General features: G+C 33.8%; 1 protein-coding gene across 1 annotated transcript in view; it reads right to left on the bottom strand.

Annotated features, from left to right (window-relative positions):
* Window positions 1-1216: 1216 nt before the first annotated feature.
* Window positions 1217-15958, bottom strand: part of HDAC2 (histone deacetylase 2) — a 53193-nt gene continuing 38451 nt past the window's right edge. The window contains 6 exon segments of the mRNA XM_044002651.1: window positions 1217-1605; window positions 1951-2008; window positions 2932-3087; window positions 3818-3948; window positions 6434-6542; window positions 9982-10122. Coding sequence (XP_043858586.1) covers window positions 1575-1605; window positions 1951-2008; window positions 2932-3087; window positions 3818-3948; window positions 6434-6542; window positions 9982-10122 — 626 coding nt within the window. The 3' untranslated portion in view covers window positions 1217-1574.

The raw sequence follows: 15958 nt of genomic DNA on the forward strand, positions 1-15958 counted from the left end.
TTAAACGGAATTTTTTTAAAAAGGAAGAAGGAAAACAACTTAGTGGAGTTTGCCGGACACATGCAGATCATTGCTCTTAAAAATGATTAAATTTAGCTCCCCCCTTCCCATTTGAAAGTAATTCTCATTTTCTAAAACTTTTAGGTATCCGATTATCAATAATAAGCCTCAGAAATTATTCTTCCAACTCAATGTTTTATTTCCCAGTTTGTTATTACTTTCATAAACAACTTAAATTGACTACCTGAACTATAAGATGAATTTGTTCACCAAATCTCTGAAGCATTAAATTTTAAAAAATTTAAATTTCTGAAGACAGTGTCCTAGATAATTGTAAACCATACCCAAAAAAAAAAATAACTAAATTCACAACATTCCTTTCTGAATTTCAATATTAGGGGCAAAGAATCACAAATCACATGATTTACTATAGGAGATTACAGCATCAAATAAATCTCTAATATTAGTACTCAATTAAAATAAAAATATTACTAGCAGACAGCAATAATTTGAAAGATTGAAAAAAAATCCATTTATATCCCTGGTTCCCTTTTTATGTACTATACAAACCTTCATTCTAAGTCTAAAACAGAAGTTAGGAGTGGGGTTAGAAGTCTGTTCACTTTAAAATATTTCAAGTGTTGTGCCCAGGAGATAAAATACTTCTAATTTAAACTCACACTGAAAATCCAATAAAAACAGCAAAAAATGAATCTTCTACTCATTTAGAGTATATTAAACATGGTTCATTATGAAATATGGATATACATGAACAGTTTATTTCTTTGGTGTAAAAACTAGCTTCACTTAGAAATATCTCATACCATCAATAACTGAGTTGGGACATCTTAGAGAGTTATCTGAAGGTCAGATAAGAGAGGTTAAGGGATTTCTCTATGAAAGTTATTCAAATAATCTAGAGCGAGTATTGATTATCTGAATATTAAATTTTTTTAAAAGGTCGTACTGCATTTAAATAATAATTTCTAGGGTAGTCATTAAAATCAATATTGCAGTTACTTCTACATCTTAATGTGGCCAACTTAATTTGAGATATATGAGCTCAATAAGATACCTAAGAAGAAGGAATTCCCAAATTTTCAAATCAACTGCAATCTCTCCACTCTTAAATATACTAATTCTATGTAACTCTTGTACTCTACCGTCAACCAAAAGTTGACAACATATTGCAATGAAAAACGAAAGACAACCCAAGTACAATTTGTTTTTTAATAAAGATAATTACAAAAGATGGAAAATCAGCTCAGAAAGGCAAATTACTTCTTTAATAGATCAGTTTTTAGACATAACATAATAACTCACATCAATTTTAAATACTATCACATAAAGCATGGTGGAGAAAGAAATTTTGCATCATAATTAGAAAAACTCACAATACAACTCGCCAACAAACCAAAAAAAAAAAAAAAGCCGTTTTGGAAATAAATACGGTCCATGCCAAGTAGTACAAAATGAAGTCAGCAGTCTCTTTTGAAAAGAAACCTGTATTTTTTTTCTCCCAATATTTTCCCAATTTAGTACTTTTTCCTGAAATTGGTGTGAGGTTCTCTAATTCAAGGATTGCTGAGCTGTTCCGATTTGGCTCTGTTCAAAAGGCAAAATATAAAAGTGGCACAGTTTTAGTTTAAAAGCACTTTGAACTAACATTTGCAACTACATACAATAAAACAAGTATTTCAGTGACAGAAAATGTCTTTTGTTCACCTAGTGCTTTTCATTAAATTATGAGAGCTGGGACTAGTATGGTAAATTCATTTTGTAAAGCCTAGCACCATGAGTTGATATAAATGTTTTCTGAATATACGACACTAGACATTCCACGTCTGTATTTATCATTCCTAGTGTATTAAGCTTGGTGTGTTACTTTAAACTTTTATTTGAAATTTAACCACATTTAACTCATAAGAGATTCAATTAGTACTGGGTTACCCTTTGGTGTCTGTCTTTTCACCACTGTTGTCCTTGGACTTCTCCTCTTCTTTAACATCTAAAAATAAAAGATAAAAAAATGTACAATAAATACAAATAACCTACACAGGAATGCTTAGTTCTTAAATAAAAGAAAAAGGAAAAGAAAATAATCCTATGTCCTCTGAAAACTGTCAATGAATAAACATAAACTTTAAAGTTCTCAGCAACTGAAATGTCACAATTTTTATACCTGTGTCACCTATGTTAAATGTTTGTCTTACTTTCCATTCAAGTGATCAAAAAGCAAAATAAACTAGAGTTAACAAAAATTCCAATGTGGAAGACAGAGTGAGATGTTAAGTCTTGGGCTATCATATCAAGCTTTAGTAGAACACACACACACACACACACACACACACACACACACGGTTATTCTATTCTGTTGCCCTCCATGTAATAAAACAGCACTTAGTGCAGTGTCTGGCACACAGAAGGCACTTAATAAATGTTTACCGAATTGTATAATGAGCTCTGTTGGTTTGCTTCAATTTCCCATTTTATCTTGGTATTGGAGACTATGAATTATTAAAATTAGACGATGTACACCTTTAAAAAATATATTGATTCTCGGGGGCGGCTAGGTGGCGCAGTGGATAAAGCACCGGCCCTGGATTCAGGAGTACCTGAGTTCAAATCCGGCCTCAGACACTTGACACTTACTAGCTGTGTGACCCTGGGCAAGTCACTTAACCCCCATTGTCCCGCAAAAAAAAAAAAAATAAAAATAAAAATATATATATATATATATATATATATATATATATATATATATATTGATTCTCTAAAGGCAAAGATAGATGTACCTCACTTTTGGGCCAGTTTACTTAGCACAATGACCTATTTAAGTACTGCTGTAATTTAGTTCACATCACTTCAAAGATGAAATATATCTCCTTAGCAAAGGTATCATTTACTACATTTTGAAGACCAACAGCTAACCTGCTTTCTTGTCCTCTGTTTCCTTCTTGTCTTCTTCTATCCTTGCTTTCTTTGCTCCTTTCTTATGATCAGCCACATTTCTACGCCCTCCTTCTCCTTCATCCTCAGAATCTGAAAATTCTTCATCACAAGCTATCCGCTTGTCTGATGCCCGAACTGAAACACAATGTAAAGGTACATATTACATTTTGGAAAATAGCAGTATAAAATTTGCATTCATTATACTCTATTAACATTCAAGTACAGATTTTACTTAATCTAAGTTCTATCCAAAGTATAAATAACACAAAATACCTATAACATACTAAAGCCAAAGCCAAAATAGAAACTTTAAAATTCCAGAATTAGGTCATGTTTCTCTCTCAATAAATACTCAAACATACATTAGCATGGGGGTGGGAGGAAACAGTAAAAGGGAATTAAAAAGAAATCTGGAAAATCTAGGGATTTTAACAATATAGCTTACAATGAGAAATAGTCTTACACTGCTATTCCATACCAGCTATTATTATTATTTCCCAAGACAAATAGGTATAACACCAAGGGGACTTTAGAAATCACAATAGAAGATGCTCAATCTAATAACATATTTAAGAGGCAAATAAGATGAATGCTCTTCCATAACAAAGCTTTTAAAAAGTTAGCAGCAAACCTTTTTGAACATCAAAATTTTTTAAAGAAGCACAATAGTCTGGGAAGACAAGGCAACTCTGTTTTTAATGAGAAGCAAGCTATTTTTTCTAAGAAAGAAAAATATTCTAGAATTCAATCTATATCAAAGTTCTTGATATTTAAATCACTTTCAAATAAGTTAGTATTGCTTGAATAACTAAAAAAAGCAGTATAGCTAACACAGTTTTCATAGTATCTGATAGTATTAGCTTACTAGAAATTCGTTTGTCTGGATCTTCTCCATCTTCATCTCCACTGTCTTCATGAACAGCATCTTCAGGAATGGCTTGCATCTGTACACCAGGCGCATGAGGTAACATGCGCAAGTTTTCAAATAAACGTTGTCTATATTGCACAGGGAACAGTCATTCAAATAATTCATTTTTTTATTAGTCCCTAATATATTTTAAAAGAATCTTGAGCAAGAAAATATACAATCTTTTAAAGCTTGAGTACCTATAAATTCATGGACTAGATACATTTAGAAGTTGTACTGGTTATATTTTTCTAGCAAAACAGCATTTTCAAATGTCAAATTTCAATAGAGAGTTATCCAAAGTACAGAGGAAAATCATAAACAAAGGAGTCATACTGGGTTACAACAAACAAAAAATACTTGAGTTCAAATCTATACATATTTAATTTTCTTTCCTTCTCTTTAAATTGAATGGGCTTAGCTATAATGCAACTAAAAGATTAATATCTCTAATTTCATTCCTGGAATTTCAAATTACCCCAAAGAAAGAGGAAACAGTACATCTGTGTGATTAGCCTTAGGCTCTAACATCTAATAATTTTTAAAATATCAAAACAGAAAAAATCTACATTGCTTTTCAATTAAAAGCCTTCAAGATGATACTAAAAATACAATCAGTTAATATTTGCTATCTATACCATAGGACATATTCAAAATAAACATTTATAGGTCTAAGCAAGTTCTTTAAAAATTACCTCCAGATTAACTACATATCATTTACATCAAGAATTGTCTTTCTTTAATAAGGTAACATATAATTTAAAAATTATTTTCTTTCATTGGTCTTAACTGATGTCTTTTTTATATGGAATTTATTTACACTGAAAATGACAAAATTTGTAAGAAAAATGTCATCGTGATGTAAATCAAAGTGTTATATTTGTGATACATACTGACAAGTTAAAACAGTATTACAAGAGAACTGGGAAATATGGCTATTAGACAGATCATCAAAAAGCAACCCTTATCTCAATCTCAGTTTATGTTTCATTGATGCATTTCATTAAGGAGAAATTTCATAATACTTTGATCAAAGTTATAACTGTATAAGAATAATGTCAACTCATGAAACACCAAAATGGTTTCAAAATAAACTGATAAAATATTATTTTAAACCTATTAAAGTGGTAACATTTTTACTCAATTTTCCTGATTTCAAGTGGATCAGTATTTCAATGTTTTTTTCCTCAAATTTTCAGTGTTTCAATATTTGACATTAAGTTTTTCTAAGTTAAATAGTCAATAAAGTCTAGTTATATTAATATTACTTCAGGACTATTTAGAAGTATCTTCGGATGTTTCACTGTTTAAGTTCACAATTGCTAAATTTACACAGTCTGGTTCTGTCTATAAATTGGAATCTTGAGATTTGGAAACTCAAGAAATATAGTCAAACCTGTACTTTAACAGAAATCCTCTATAATATACCCAAGAAGTGACCATCCAGCCACTGAGTGAGGAAGAAAGCACTATCATCTTATAGGGTCTATTCTAGGTTTGAATAGTTGGTTCTATTTATTAATTGAATGTAAATTAATCTTTGCAACTTCTGTTCACTGTTCCTCATCTTGCCCTCTCACAAGAGGTAGAACAAGACAAAAGCTTTCTTAGGTATCAGCTGCTGGTTTTTCAAAGTTAAATGTTTTCTTTTCTTTTCTTTTTGTTTTTGTTTTGTTTTTTGTGAGGCAATTGGAGTTAAGTGACTTGCCCAGGGTCACACAGCTAGTAAGTGTTAAGTGTCTGAGACCGAATTTGAACTCAGGTCCTCCTGAATCCAGGGCTGGTGCTCTATCCACTGTGCCACCTAGTTGCCCCTAAATGTTTTTTTTTAACTTGTCAGTCCCATATCTTTTCTTTTCTATCTATACTGATATCTATGTCTATATAAAAAAAATATAAACACATGGATATCTCTCTCCCTCTAGATGTACATGTGTACATATACATATATATTTGCAGTTTCCTCAACTCTTTATATAGTGTAGGGTACTGGGTTTTTTTTTTTAGGGTATTATTTTTGATACATCAATGCCTTATTAGATTGTGGGGTTCAAAGATTAAGTTTAAATTTAGACCCAATCCAACCAAGAAGTTAGGGCTTAGAGTTGCCAAATCCAAAACAGGACTAGGTACTATTTACTAGATTATGCAAAAAAGTAATACAAGACTCATGTTTACCTAGCTATTAACAATAAATCTTAAGCACTGAGAAAGATATTATTTTCAAAGTCACTTAGTCAAAATAACATTTTCAAGTAAGGACTGGATGACCATTTATCAGAAATGTTGTAAAGGGGAGTCTCTGAAGACTCTTCCAACTCTGAGATTCTGTGAAAAAAATATTTCAGAATTACAGTTTAATGAGATTAAGTATAATGGAGAAGTAAAAAGTAGGAAGAATATAAACATCATAGTTCATCATCTAATGCTGAAGCCTAAGTTTTATAACTGAAAAAGTTAGGGCAGACGGAAATATACAAAAGCTACTTTGAAAAATGTGTCTGCATATGTATGTGCTAAAAGTTTTATTTTATCAAACATTTAACAAAATAAATTATTTCAAACACTACTTACTTGATCTTCTCCATATACTCTGGGGTATTCTGATTTGTCATATTTGATGGACTAATATGCAGCTTAAAGTCTGGTCCAAAATACTCAAAGTAATCATTGTATGGCAACTCTATTGAAAACAACAAAACAAGTTACAGATAAAAAGCTCATCTTCAATGTGGAAATATTAAACATCCATCAGACCTAGAATTTTAAAATATTTCTTAGAAAATCACAAGCATTATCAGGACCACATACAGCAGGCTAAGCCCCAAACAAGCCCACACGAGTGAAATGCAAAAGTATAGGAAAATCTAAAATACAGCAATAATTAATTTCTTAAGTCCAAATATTCTATAAGAAGATATTTGAGCTGCTTTAGTTATTATTCCTCTTCAATTCAAGAAGATTGGTAACCTGAATCATTTGAAGGTGTTGGAGAGAAAGAGGAAAGAAGCCAGGAATGACTTTGATTTCATTAGGATAGGGAACTTTTAGCAAGGAAACTCCTTCTACCAAAGTAGTGCCTTTATAGTGTTAAGAGTTGTCTGGGGTCACCAAGAGGTTAAATGATTTACTTGCTAATCACAAAACCAGTATATATCAAGAGGAATGGCTCAAACCCAGTCTTGTTGACTTTAAGGTCATCTCTTCAGCTACTATGACACAATACATCCCCTCTTCCATCTATCTGCTCCCCCCCCCCCCCATTTCAAGCTAACTGAATATGAACTACTACTGCATTCAGTTCAAAGAACAAGCATCTATTAAGTACTTACTATGTACAAGGCATTGTTAGGGTCTGGGAATATAAAGATAAAATGGAAAAAGTACTGAAAACATTTTGAAATGTATAATACAATATTAATTTCATTAAGCCAAAGTACAGAACCATGATACTTAATTTACAATACACTTTACAACATCCAACACTATTAATTATTTATCAAGCATTCATTAAATTTGTGTAGGGAAGAGAAAACATTCGGCAAAGAATACATAAAATATATACAAATAAATACAAGGTAACAAGGGATGGGGCAGAACCAGCACTTGAGAAATCAGAGAGGATGGTGTAGGATGTGCCTGAGCTCAGCAAATAGCTGGGAATTCTAAGAGGCAAAATTGAGAAGGGAGTACATTCCAGGGACAGAGCATGCAGCCTGTGCAAAGGTATGGAGAGAGATGACAGATCATAAAGTATTATGGAAGGACCATCTAATTCAACCCCTTCATTTTACAGATGAATTGTTCTGACATCATGGGTGATGTCTTGACCTTGTGAATTAGTTTCAAATGAGGCAGAGTTGCACAAAGTTATCTGCCTCCCTCTCGCTTCATGCGTCATCAAAGTTCAGTAGCAGGACAAAAGGCAAGACGACTGACTAGGGCCTGGGATGCAGTGGACGACCTTGGTGTTTTCGATGTCTGACCAAACGCTAAATGTTCCACAGTGCTTGCTTCCGCCACTTTCATGGTCATTGGAACACACTGTTCTCATCCACCCCTTCTGCCAGGGAGTCTTCATATGCTTGGGGTAGATATTCCCCTAATTCACCAAATGGTTTGAGATCTGTTAGTTACCCACTGTATTAAACTGTCAGGAGTAACTCTTATGTGTAAGGAAAATGTCAGTCTGGCTGGTCCACAGAGCACGTGAAAGGAAATGATGCCTAAAGTCAGAAAGGCCCATGGAGGCAGGCTACAAAGGGAGCTACCAGAACTTTTTGAGAAGAGTGATGACATAGTCAGACTTGTGTTTATTATTAGAATGCTGGTTCCGTGTGGGCAGGGACTGTCTTGTTTTTGCCTTTCTTTGCATGTTGGGTACTTACCAGTGCTTGGCACATAGCACAGGCTTAATAAATGTTTGATTATGCTTTCAGAATATCACTTTTTGAAGTATGTAGAGGATTGCTGGAGAAGGGGAGAAAACTGAGGCACAGAAACCAATTAGGAAGCTACTACACAAGTATGGGCAAAAAGTGATGAGGGCCTGATCTAGGGTGGTGAGAGTGAGTGTAATATAAGGGACAGGTGCAAGAGATAGTTTGAGATACTTATAGGACATCCAGGTAGAGATAAGTAACAGGGACATCAAAGATGGAGCCTTAGGGGAGAACATGGGAGATAATTCAACATATGAGACTGAGAATAATCCAGGCAGGTAGGAGAGCCAAGGCAAAACAATGTCAGGAAAAAGTTGTTTAGGAGAAGGCGATTCCCTTTCTACTTTTAAAATCTTCCTATCATTTATTCCCATCTACAGTCCAAACACACTGCCTAACTTGTTCTTCACTTAGTCCATCTCTAAGCCTTTCCACAAGCTGTCCCCCATACTTGGAATGTTCTTCCTTTTCAGTTCCACCTATTTTCTGTCTTCCTATTTTAATAATTTCTTTTCTTCTATGCTAAGCACTTGCTGGATTTGAACTCAGGTCTTTCTGACCCCAAGTGCAATGTTGTATACTGAGCTCCTTATTCTCTGGTCATTTCACCTAAACCTGCCCTCTCAACCCTACAATCAATCCCTTCTGGAACTAGCATCAAATAAACTCTGCCACTGTTTCTGTAAGGGGCGTTTTGATTTATTCCCTATGGACCCACTTACCATTCCAGGTAACATTCTAAAACGAAGTGCTACCACCTACCACTGTTCCCCTAAATGATAGTTATTTCACCCAATTATAATTCAAGCTTTTTTTGAAGGTACAGACAATCTTTGCTTTTGTACTTATATCCCTAGTACTGAAAACATGACTGTCATATAGTAAGTGCTTAATAGTTTGTTCATAATAAATATAGTTCATTCATTTCTTCTTCCCTGGCTTCCTTTAAGCTTCAAGTCAAATCCTACTTTCAAGAGGCCTTTCCTGGTCCCTCTACCTGCTATTAATTCTTCCTCTGAGATTCCATATACTCTGTATGTTATGTATGTGTGTGTGTATATATATGTATACACATGTATTATACCTATTTATTTTCGTGTTTGTAGGGAAAAAAGAGGAAAGAAAATGACTAACATATAATACTTTAAGGTTCGTAAAAAAGATTTACATATATTTTCATTTCAAAATTGTTTCATTCAATCCAATATTTGTTTTATTCAAATAATCTTCTGTTCACTAAAATAATTTCTTACTGGTGAATATTTTATAAGCACATCCTATAGAACTCTAGGATCCTTTATCAATGGTAAAGAGCAACGGTAAAACAAATCAGTGTTCTTTCAGTCACCCCACACTGACAACTCCTCAGTCACATTTATTCTTTAACTCAGTTCTTAACTTGGGGTCTGTGAACTTATTCTTTTTGATATTTTGATAACTATTTCATTATAATAGATTTCCTTTATAATACTATGTATCTTATTTTACACATTTAAAATATCATTCCAAGGTGTCTACTGGCTTCCCTAACTTCCAAAGAGGTCCATGACAAAGAAGGTGAAGAGTCCTTGCCCTGAGCTAAAGGATTCACCCTCCTCTTTGTTCAGAGCAATGATTAATCATAAGTAATTTTATCATTTTCTCATTATTTTCACTGCTTAATTGGGTAATAATACTTGCCATTTGGAATTTCACAATCTAAGGCAACAGCAGTTTCATATGTCCAACATCGGGCAACATTACGGATTGTGTATCCACCTCCTCCAAGCATCAGCAGAGGCAAATTGAAAGTTTTTACAACTTCTACACATTTAGCATGACCTAACACAAAGAGAGGACATATAAATTAGCAGTTTAACTTACAAAATAAACCACAACATTTTTTAAAAAGGTAAACAACTAAAATAAAAAAAATTCTTTTCAAACTTCATTTTAAACTTTATGAGGATTTTTTGTTAATTTAAAACATGACATACACTAGAGGCAATTTGTACTATTACAATCAGGGTCTAAAGTACCCCCTCAAAAGCATTTCTAATAAGTGATCCAAATTTCATAAGGAAGAGAAAACCTTTTATTTCTCAAACTGTCCCATTTCACTTGGGAATGGGGGAAAATTGCATTGTTTATATGGAAAAATACCGACACTTCATTGGAAACTTCACTGTCACTAGGTGAGGGTTTCTTAACTGCAGGTCTGGGAATGTGTTTCCAAAGTAAGTTCTTACTGATATACTTTGTGTATTTTTTTATATGACCATAGTTTCCTCTCCAGTATCCAAGCCTCTCCACCCTTTCCCAAAGGCATCCCATATAACAGTAATCTTAAAAAGCACCACCCCCCCCAAAAAAAAAACTAAAGAGGAAAAATGTCAGTATAATTGATCATTACAATGAAAATATGTGCAATGCATTATACTAGTGGAGACTGTCTTTGAAAAGGGGGGGGGGTGTTTTCTCATCTTTTTTGGAGCCATGCTTGTTCTTCCCTAATTCTGAAAAATTTACTTTTGACTTTTTTTTTTGGTACTTCTCCCCCCATTTTCATTGCTGTTGTCATTGTGTATTTCATTTTTCTTAGCTCTGCTTGACTGCATCAACTCATGGAGATCATCCTATGCTTCTTTGAATTCATATCTCATCTTATAGGATATTAATATTACATTCACATTTCCTAATCAATGGGCATCCAGTTGGTTTCCAATTCTTTGCCATCTCAAAAAGTGCTGCTATAATTACTTTAGTATATATGGACACTTTGATCTTACCAACAACCTCCTTTAAACATAAGCCTAGTTGTGGAATCTCTGGGTCAAAGCATGATATTTTTGATATTTCACTACTTGGCAATTCCAAATTGCTCTTCAAAATGCTTGTACTGATTCACAGCTCCATCAACAATGTGCTAGTGTGTCTTTCCACAACCTCTCCAACACTGACTTCTCACCTTTTGTAATTTTTTGCTAATTTGAAGTGAAACCTCAGGGGTTGTTTTGATGTGCATTCCCATTATTAGTGATTTGGATTATTCATATAGTTAATATTTTGGTCATTCTTTTGACCACTTATCTACGGAGGCATGGCTCTTGATCTTTATATGTGGAGGTCTATGTGTCAATTATTTATATCTTAGATACCAAAACCTTATCAGAGAAATTTGACAGTTTTCCCCTATTTGACTATTCAAACTTATCCAAGGTGTTCTGTGTTTTCACCTTCATGAAATCAGTTATCTATTCTCTTATCATTGCCACTATCCCTTGCATAAGAATATATTTTCTATGCAAAGCTATGAAAGGCATACAATGTGCTTTTCTTTTAAAATTTTTAATAGCATAGTCTTTATTTTCAAGGTAATGAATCCATTCAGAATGTACCATGAAATATGATACCAAAACCTAATTTCTGGCCAACTGTATTCTAGTTTTCCCAGTTTATTTTTTAAAAAATCAAGCAGGGAGTTCTTTCCTAAGAAACGTGTTTTCTTGTTTTTTAAACACAGGCTTGTCAGGCAGCTAGGTGGTGCAGTGGATAAAGCACCAGCCCTGAATTCAGGAGGACCCGAGTTCAAATCCAGCCTCAGACACTTAACACTTACTAGCTGTGTGACCCTGGGCAAGTCACTTAACCCCAATTGCCTCACCCCCCCCAAAAAAAAAGACATCAATGAAAGGAAGATAATTAAAAAAAAAACCACAGGCTTATTGAGTTGTTATTTACAATTGTTGTCTTGTTTCACAATTTTAAACCAAGAGATGATTTTGATGATTAGTCTTATTTATTTATTTATTTTTTAAATTGAGGCAATGAGGGTTAAGTGACTTGCCCAGGGTCACACAGATAGTAAGTGTTAAGTGTCTGAGGCTAGATTTGAACTCAGGTACTCCTGACTCCAGGGCCGGTGCTCTATCCACTGCACCACCTAGCCGCCCCATGATGACTAGTCTTTAAAGATAGTTTAAGGTCTAGAAATGCTACTCTCTCTTCATTTGTGCCCGCTTCTTTTACCTCCCTTGGTATTACAGCACTTTTTTGGGGGGGGCGGGTCAGGTCAATGAGGGTTATGTGACTTGCCCAAGTTCACACAGCTAGTGTCTAGTGTTTGAGATTGCATCTGAACTCAGATCCTCCCAAATCCAGGGTCGGTGCTCTACCCACTGTACTCCCTAGCTACCCCTACAGAACTTGCTTTTTAAAAAATTGTTATTTTTTGAGTTATGCAAAGTATCCCTTTGATAATCTGATTAGCATAGAATACTGTAAATTAACTTTGGTGACAGTCATCTTTATTATTGCACAGTGAAACATTCTAGCTATAAAGGAGTACCCTGTAACTGAACCTAACCAAGTATTTTGTGTGCTTTGGCAGTGTGATCCTTAGATACTTTATTTTGTAGTTATTCGGAATGATTTCCTCCTTTCTATTTTTACCTCTTGGAACTTTGTTGTTACTCAGAAATGCAGTTGATTTTAAGTCAGAAACTTTGCTTGTTACTGTTTTAATGATTATTTTTGCTGATTCCTTAGGTGATGGTGATTCCATCATTTCAATTGTGTTCAACTTTTGGTTACCCCATTTTGGATTTTCTTGGCAAGAATATAGGAGTGGTTTGTCATGTCCTTCTTTAGCTCATTTTACAAATGAGGAACCGAGACAGTGTTAAGTGACTTCCCCAGGACCACACAGTTAATGTCTGTGGACAGATCTGAACTCAGGAAGATGAGTCTTCCTGATTCCAGGCCCAGCACTCTTGTGCCAACTAGCTGGAGACAACCAGCAAAAAGCGATCCATATGCCTTTAATTTCCTCATTTTTAATGTTAGCATTTCCAAATCTTTATCAAATAATTGTGGGGATGGGGGTACCACTGTTATACTCCAGTATTTAACTGAAAAATTTTTGTATGTTCCTGTTTATGATACTTGCTTTTGAACATTTTATGACATCAAAAAAGCCCCTCTATGCCCATTATTTGCAGAGGTTTTAGCATAAATGCCTCTTTTACTTTGTCAAAGGCTTTTTCCACATCTACTGATGGGATATGTTGTCAATATGAATAACTGTCTTTCCTTAATGCTGAGAACATCTTTATATCCCCATTATAAATCAAATTCCATCATAATAATTTCTTAGATAAAACAATGGAGTATGACTGACTACATTTTATTAAAATTTTAAACATCAATATTCACTAATAACACAATTCCAGTTTTTTTTAACCTTTTCTTAGTTTAGCTTAGAATTTCATTTCTTTCAAAGAAATTCAGTAGATTACTTAATTTGAGAATGTAGGTAATGTGGACATGGTTTTTAAAGGTTTGACAGAAATCTGTGAATCTATCCTGAGCAGTTTTTTCCCCTTTGATCGTTCTTTTACATCTAGTTCTATTTTCTTCCTGAAATGGGAGTGTTTAAATTTCTATTTGGCCTTCTGTTAATTTCACTATTATGAAACCACCTATTTCTTGTGTTGTTTGTTAGCATACAATTTCTTTTCTTTTCTTTTTTGCTGGTCAAGGAGGGTTAGGTGACTTGCCCAGGGTCACAAAGCTAGTAAGTGTTAAGTGTCTGAGGCCAGATTTGAACTCAGGTCCTCCTGAATCCAGGACCAGTGCCCTATACACTGCATCATCCAGCACCCCACCCCCACACTATTTCTAATGTGTCAGTTTAAAAACTTATTCTGAGTTTGCTGTGATTTCACTCAGATTATTTTCTTTTTTACTCATGTATAATTTATATTGAATTGCTTGAGTTCTTGGGCAGGATGGGGAGGAAGAGAATGAGACACAAAGTTTTTAACAATTGATGTCAAAACTTGTTTTTACATGTAATTTGTGAAAATAAAAATTCTAAATAAATTTTAAAGAGACAGATTATTTTCTTTTTTTTGTTGTTAATTTGATTTTTGCCATCCTCTTCTTACATTGGCTAAAGGTTTATTACTTTTATCAGTCTTTTCAAAGAACTAACTTTTAGTCTAATAATTTCTATAGTACGTTTCTAATTTATTTTCAGCTTAATTCTGATACATCCCTCTTGTTATTTTAGCTTTAACTTTCAAACTTTTAAAAATGTATATTCAGTTTATTAATACTACCATTTAGTTATAGCTTCAGAAATGTTTTTCCCCAAGTATATCAGCTGCACCCCAGAATTTTTGGTACGTTGTTTCATCATTATAATTTTCTTCAAAATAATTGTTTCCATAATTTTTTTTCTTTAACCTACTTCAGGATTTTGTTCAGTCTCCAAGTGGTTCTGTGTTGTGGTCTTTGAATTGACTATTTTATTGCATTATGGTATGTAAAGAATATATTATTTATTTTTTATATTTATCTCTATACTCTCATAAATGGTACAATCTGTCAAAATTCCAATTGGTGATGAGAAATATGTATACTCTTAGAAGACATCTTAAGTCTTAGCTCTAGTTTCTACAGAAAAAACATTCAGTTCTCTATTTTCTCTATATTTCATTTTATTTCTCTTAAACTTATCCAAAAATAAGATATGAAAATGCCCTGCCACTTCTGTTACTATGATCTCCTGTAGTTTTTTTTTTAATTTAGATGCAAAGGCATTTGAAGGATATGTTAAATATTGAAACATGGCTATTTTAGCATAATATTCATCCAACTTTGTTTTCAGTGTACTTACTTTTGTCTGACAGCATGATTGTAACTCCTTGTTTAGGAATTTGCCTGATGGAATTATTTTCCTAGCCCATTTTTATTACATGTATGTGTTTTTAAAATGCTTCTTATAAGAAAAACATTGTGAGGTTTTGTTTTCTTGCATAATCTGTCACTTTTATTGGATTCTTCAATCATACTTTTGTTACCTCATTTCCTAGTTTTGGAGTATCTCCTAACTTACAAGTTCCTTTAGCTAATTCTAACTAGTTATTCATCCTTTTCTCCCTCCTTGGCTAAATAAATAGCCAATTAAAATGCCCTTGTCTCCTTCCTTCAACAAATTATTTTTTGATCTTTGAACTCCCTTCTTGACCAAAATACTCATGACTTAAGAGACACAAACATTTGAGATATCTGCTGGTACCTAAGCTGCAATTATCTTCTTGGTAGTCTTTTTGCTTATGTACATCACAAATGTGGAAAAGTAAAATGACCAGGAGTCTCATGAAATGATTTCTCTTGGACCCTTTGGATGACTCTACTGACTACTTCGACAAGTATCTTGTGTTTGGAGTACTTTAGGTAAAAATATAATTTACCAAACCTTTAAATATTTCTTTTTAAATGGGACAATGAGGGTTAAGTGACTTGTCCAGGGTCACACAGACAGTAAATATCAAGTGTCTGAAGCTGGATTTGAACTCAGGTCCTCCTGAATCCAGTGCCAGTGCTCTATGCACTACACCACCTCACTGCTCCCCACCCCCCCCAAATCTTTAAATATTGATATTTATGGCTACTCTATACATACTGCAAATACTTAAGTGGAAAGAGATTGATCACATGACATGGAGGGCCATTAAAAAAATTATATCATGGGTTACCATGTTCAAAGAATTCATATTCCTAGTAGCCAGACTATCAGTGATGAGCCTCTAACAGTTAGGCTGGTTCTGAGACAGCACATCTAATTGGTTCTCTGAATCATGCTGAACCTTCCCAATGTGCAAAACATCCA

This window comes from Dromiciops gliroides, chromosome 4 (genome assembly GCF_019393635.1).
Source record: "Dromiciops gliroides isolate mDroGli1 chromosome 4, mDroGli1.pri, whole genome shotgun sequence".
NCBI classification, from domain to species: Eukaryota; Metazoa; Chordata; class Mammalia; order Microbiotheria; family Microbiotheriidae; genus Dromiciops; species Dromiciops gliroides.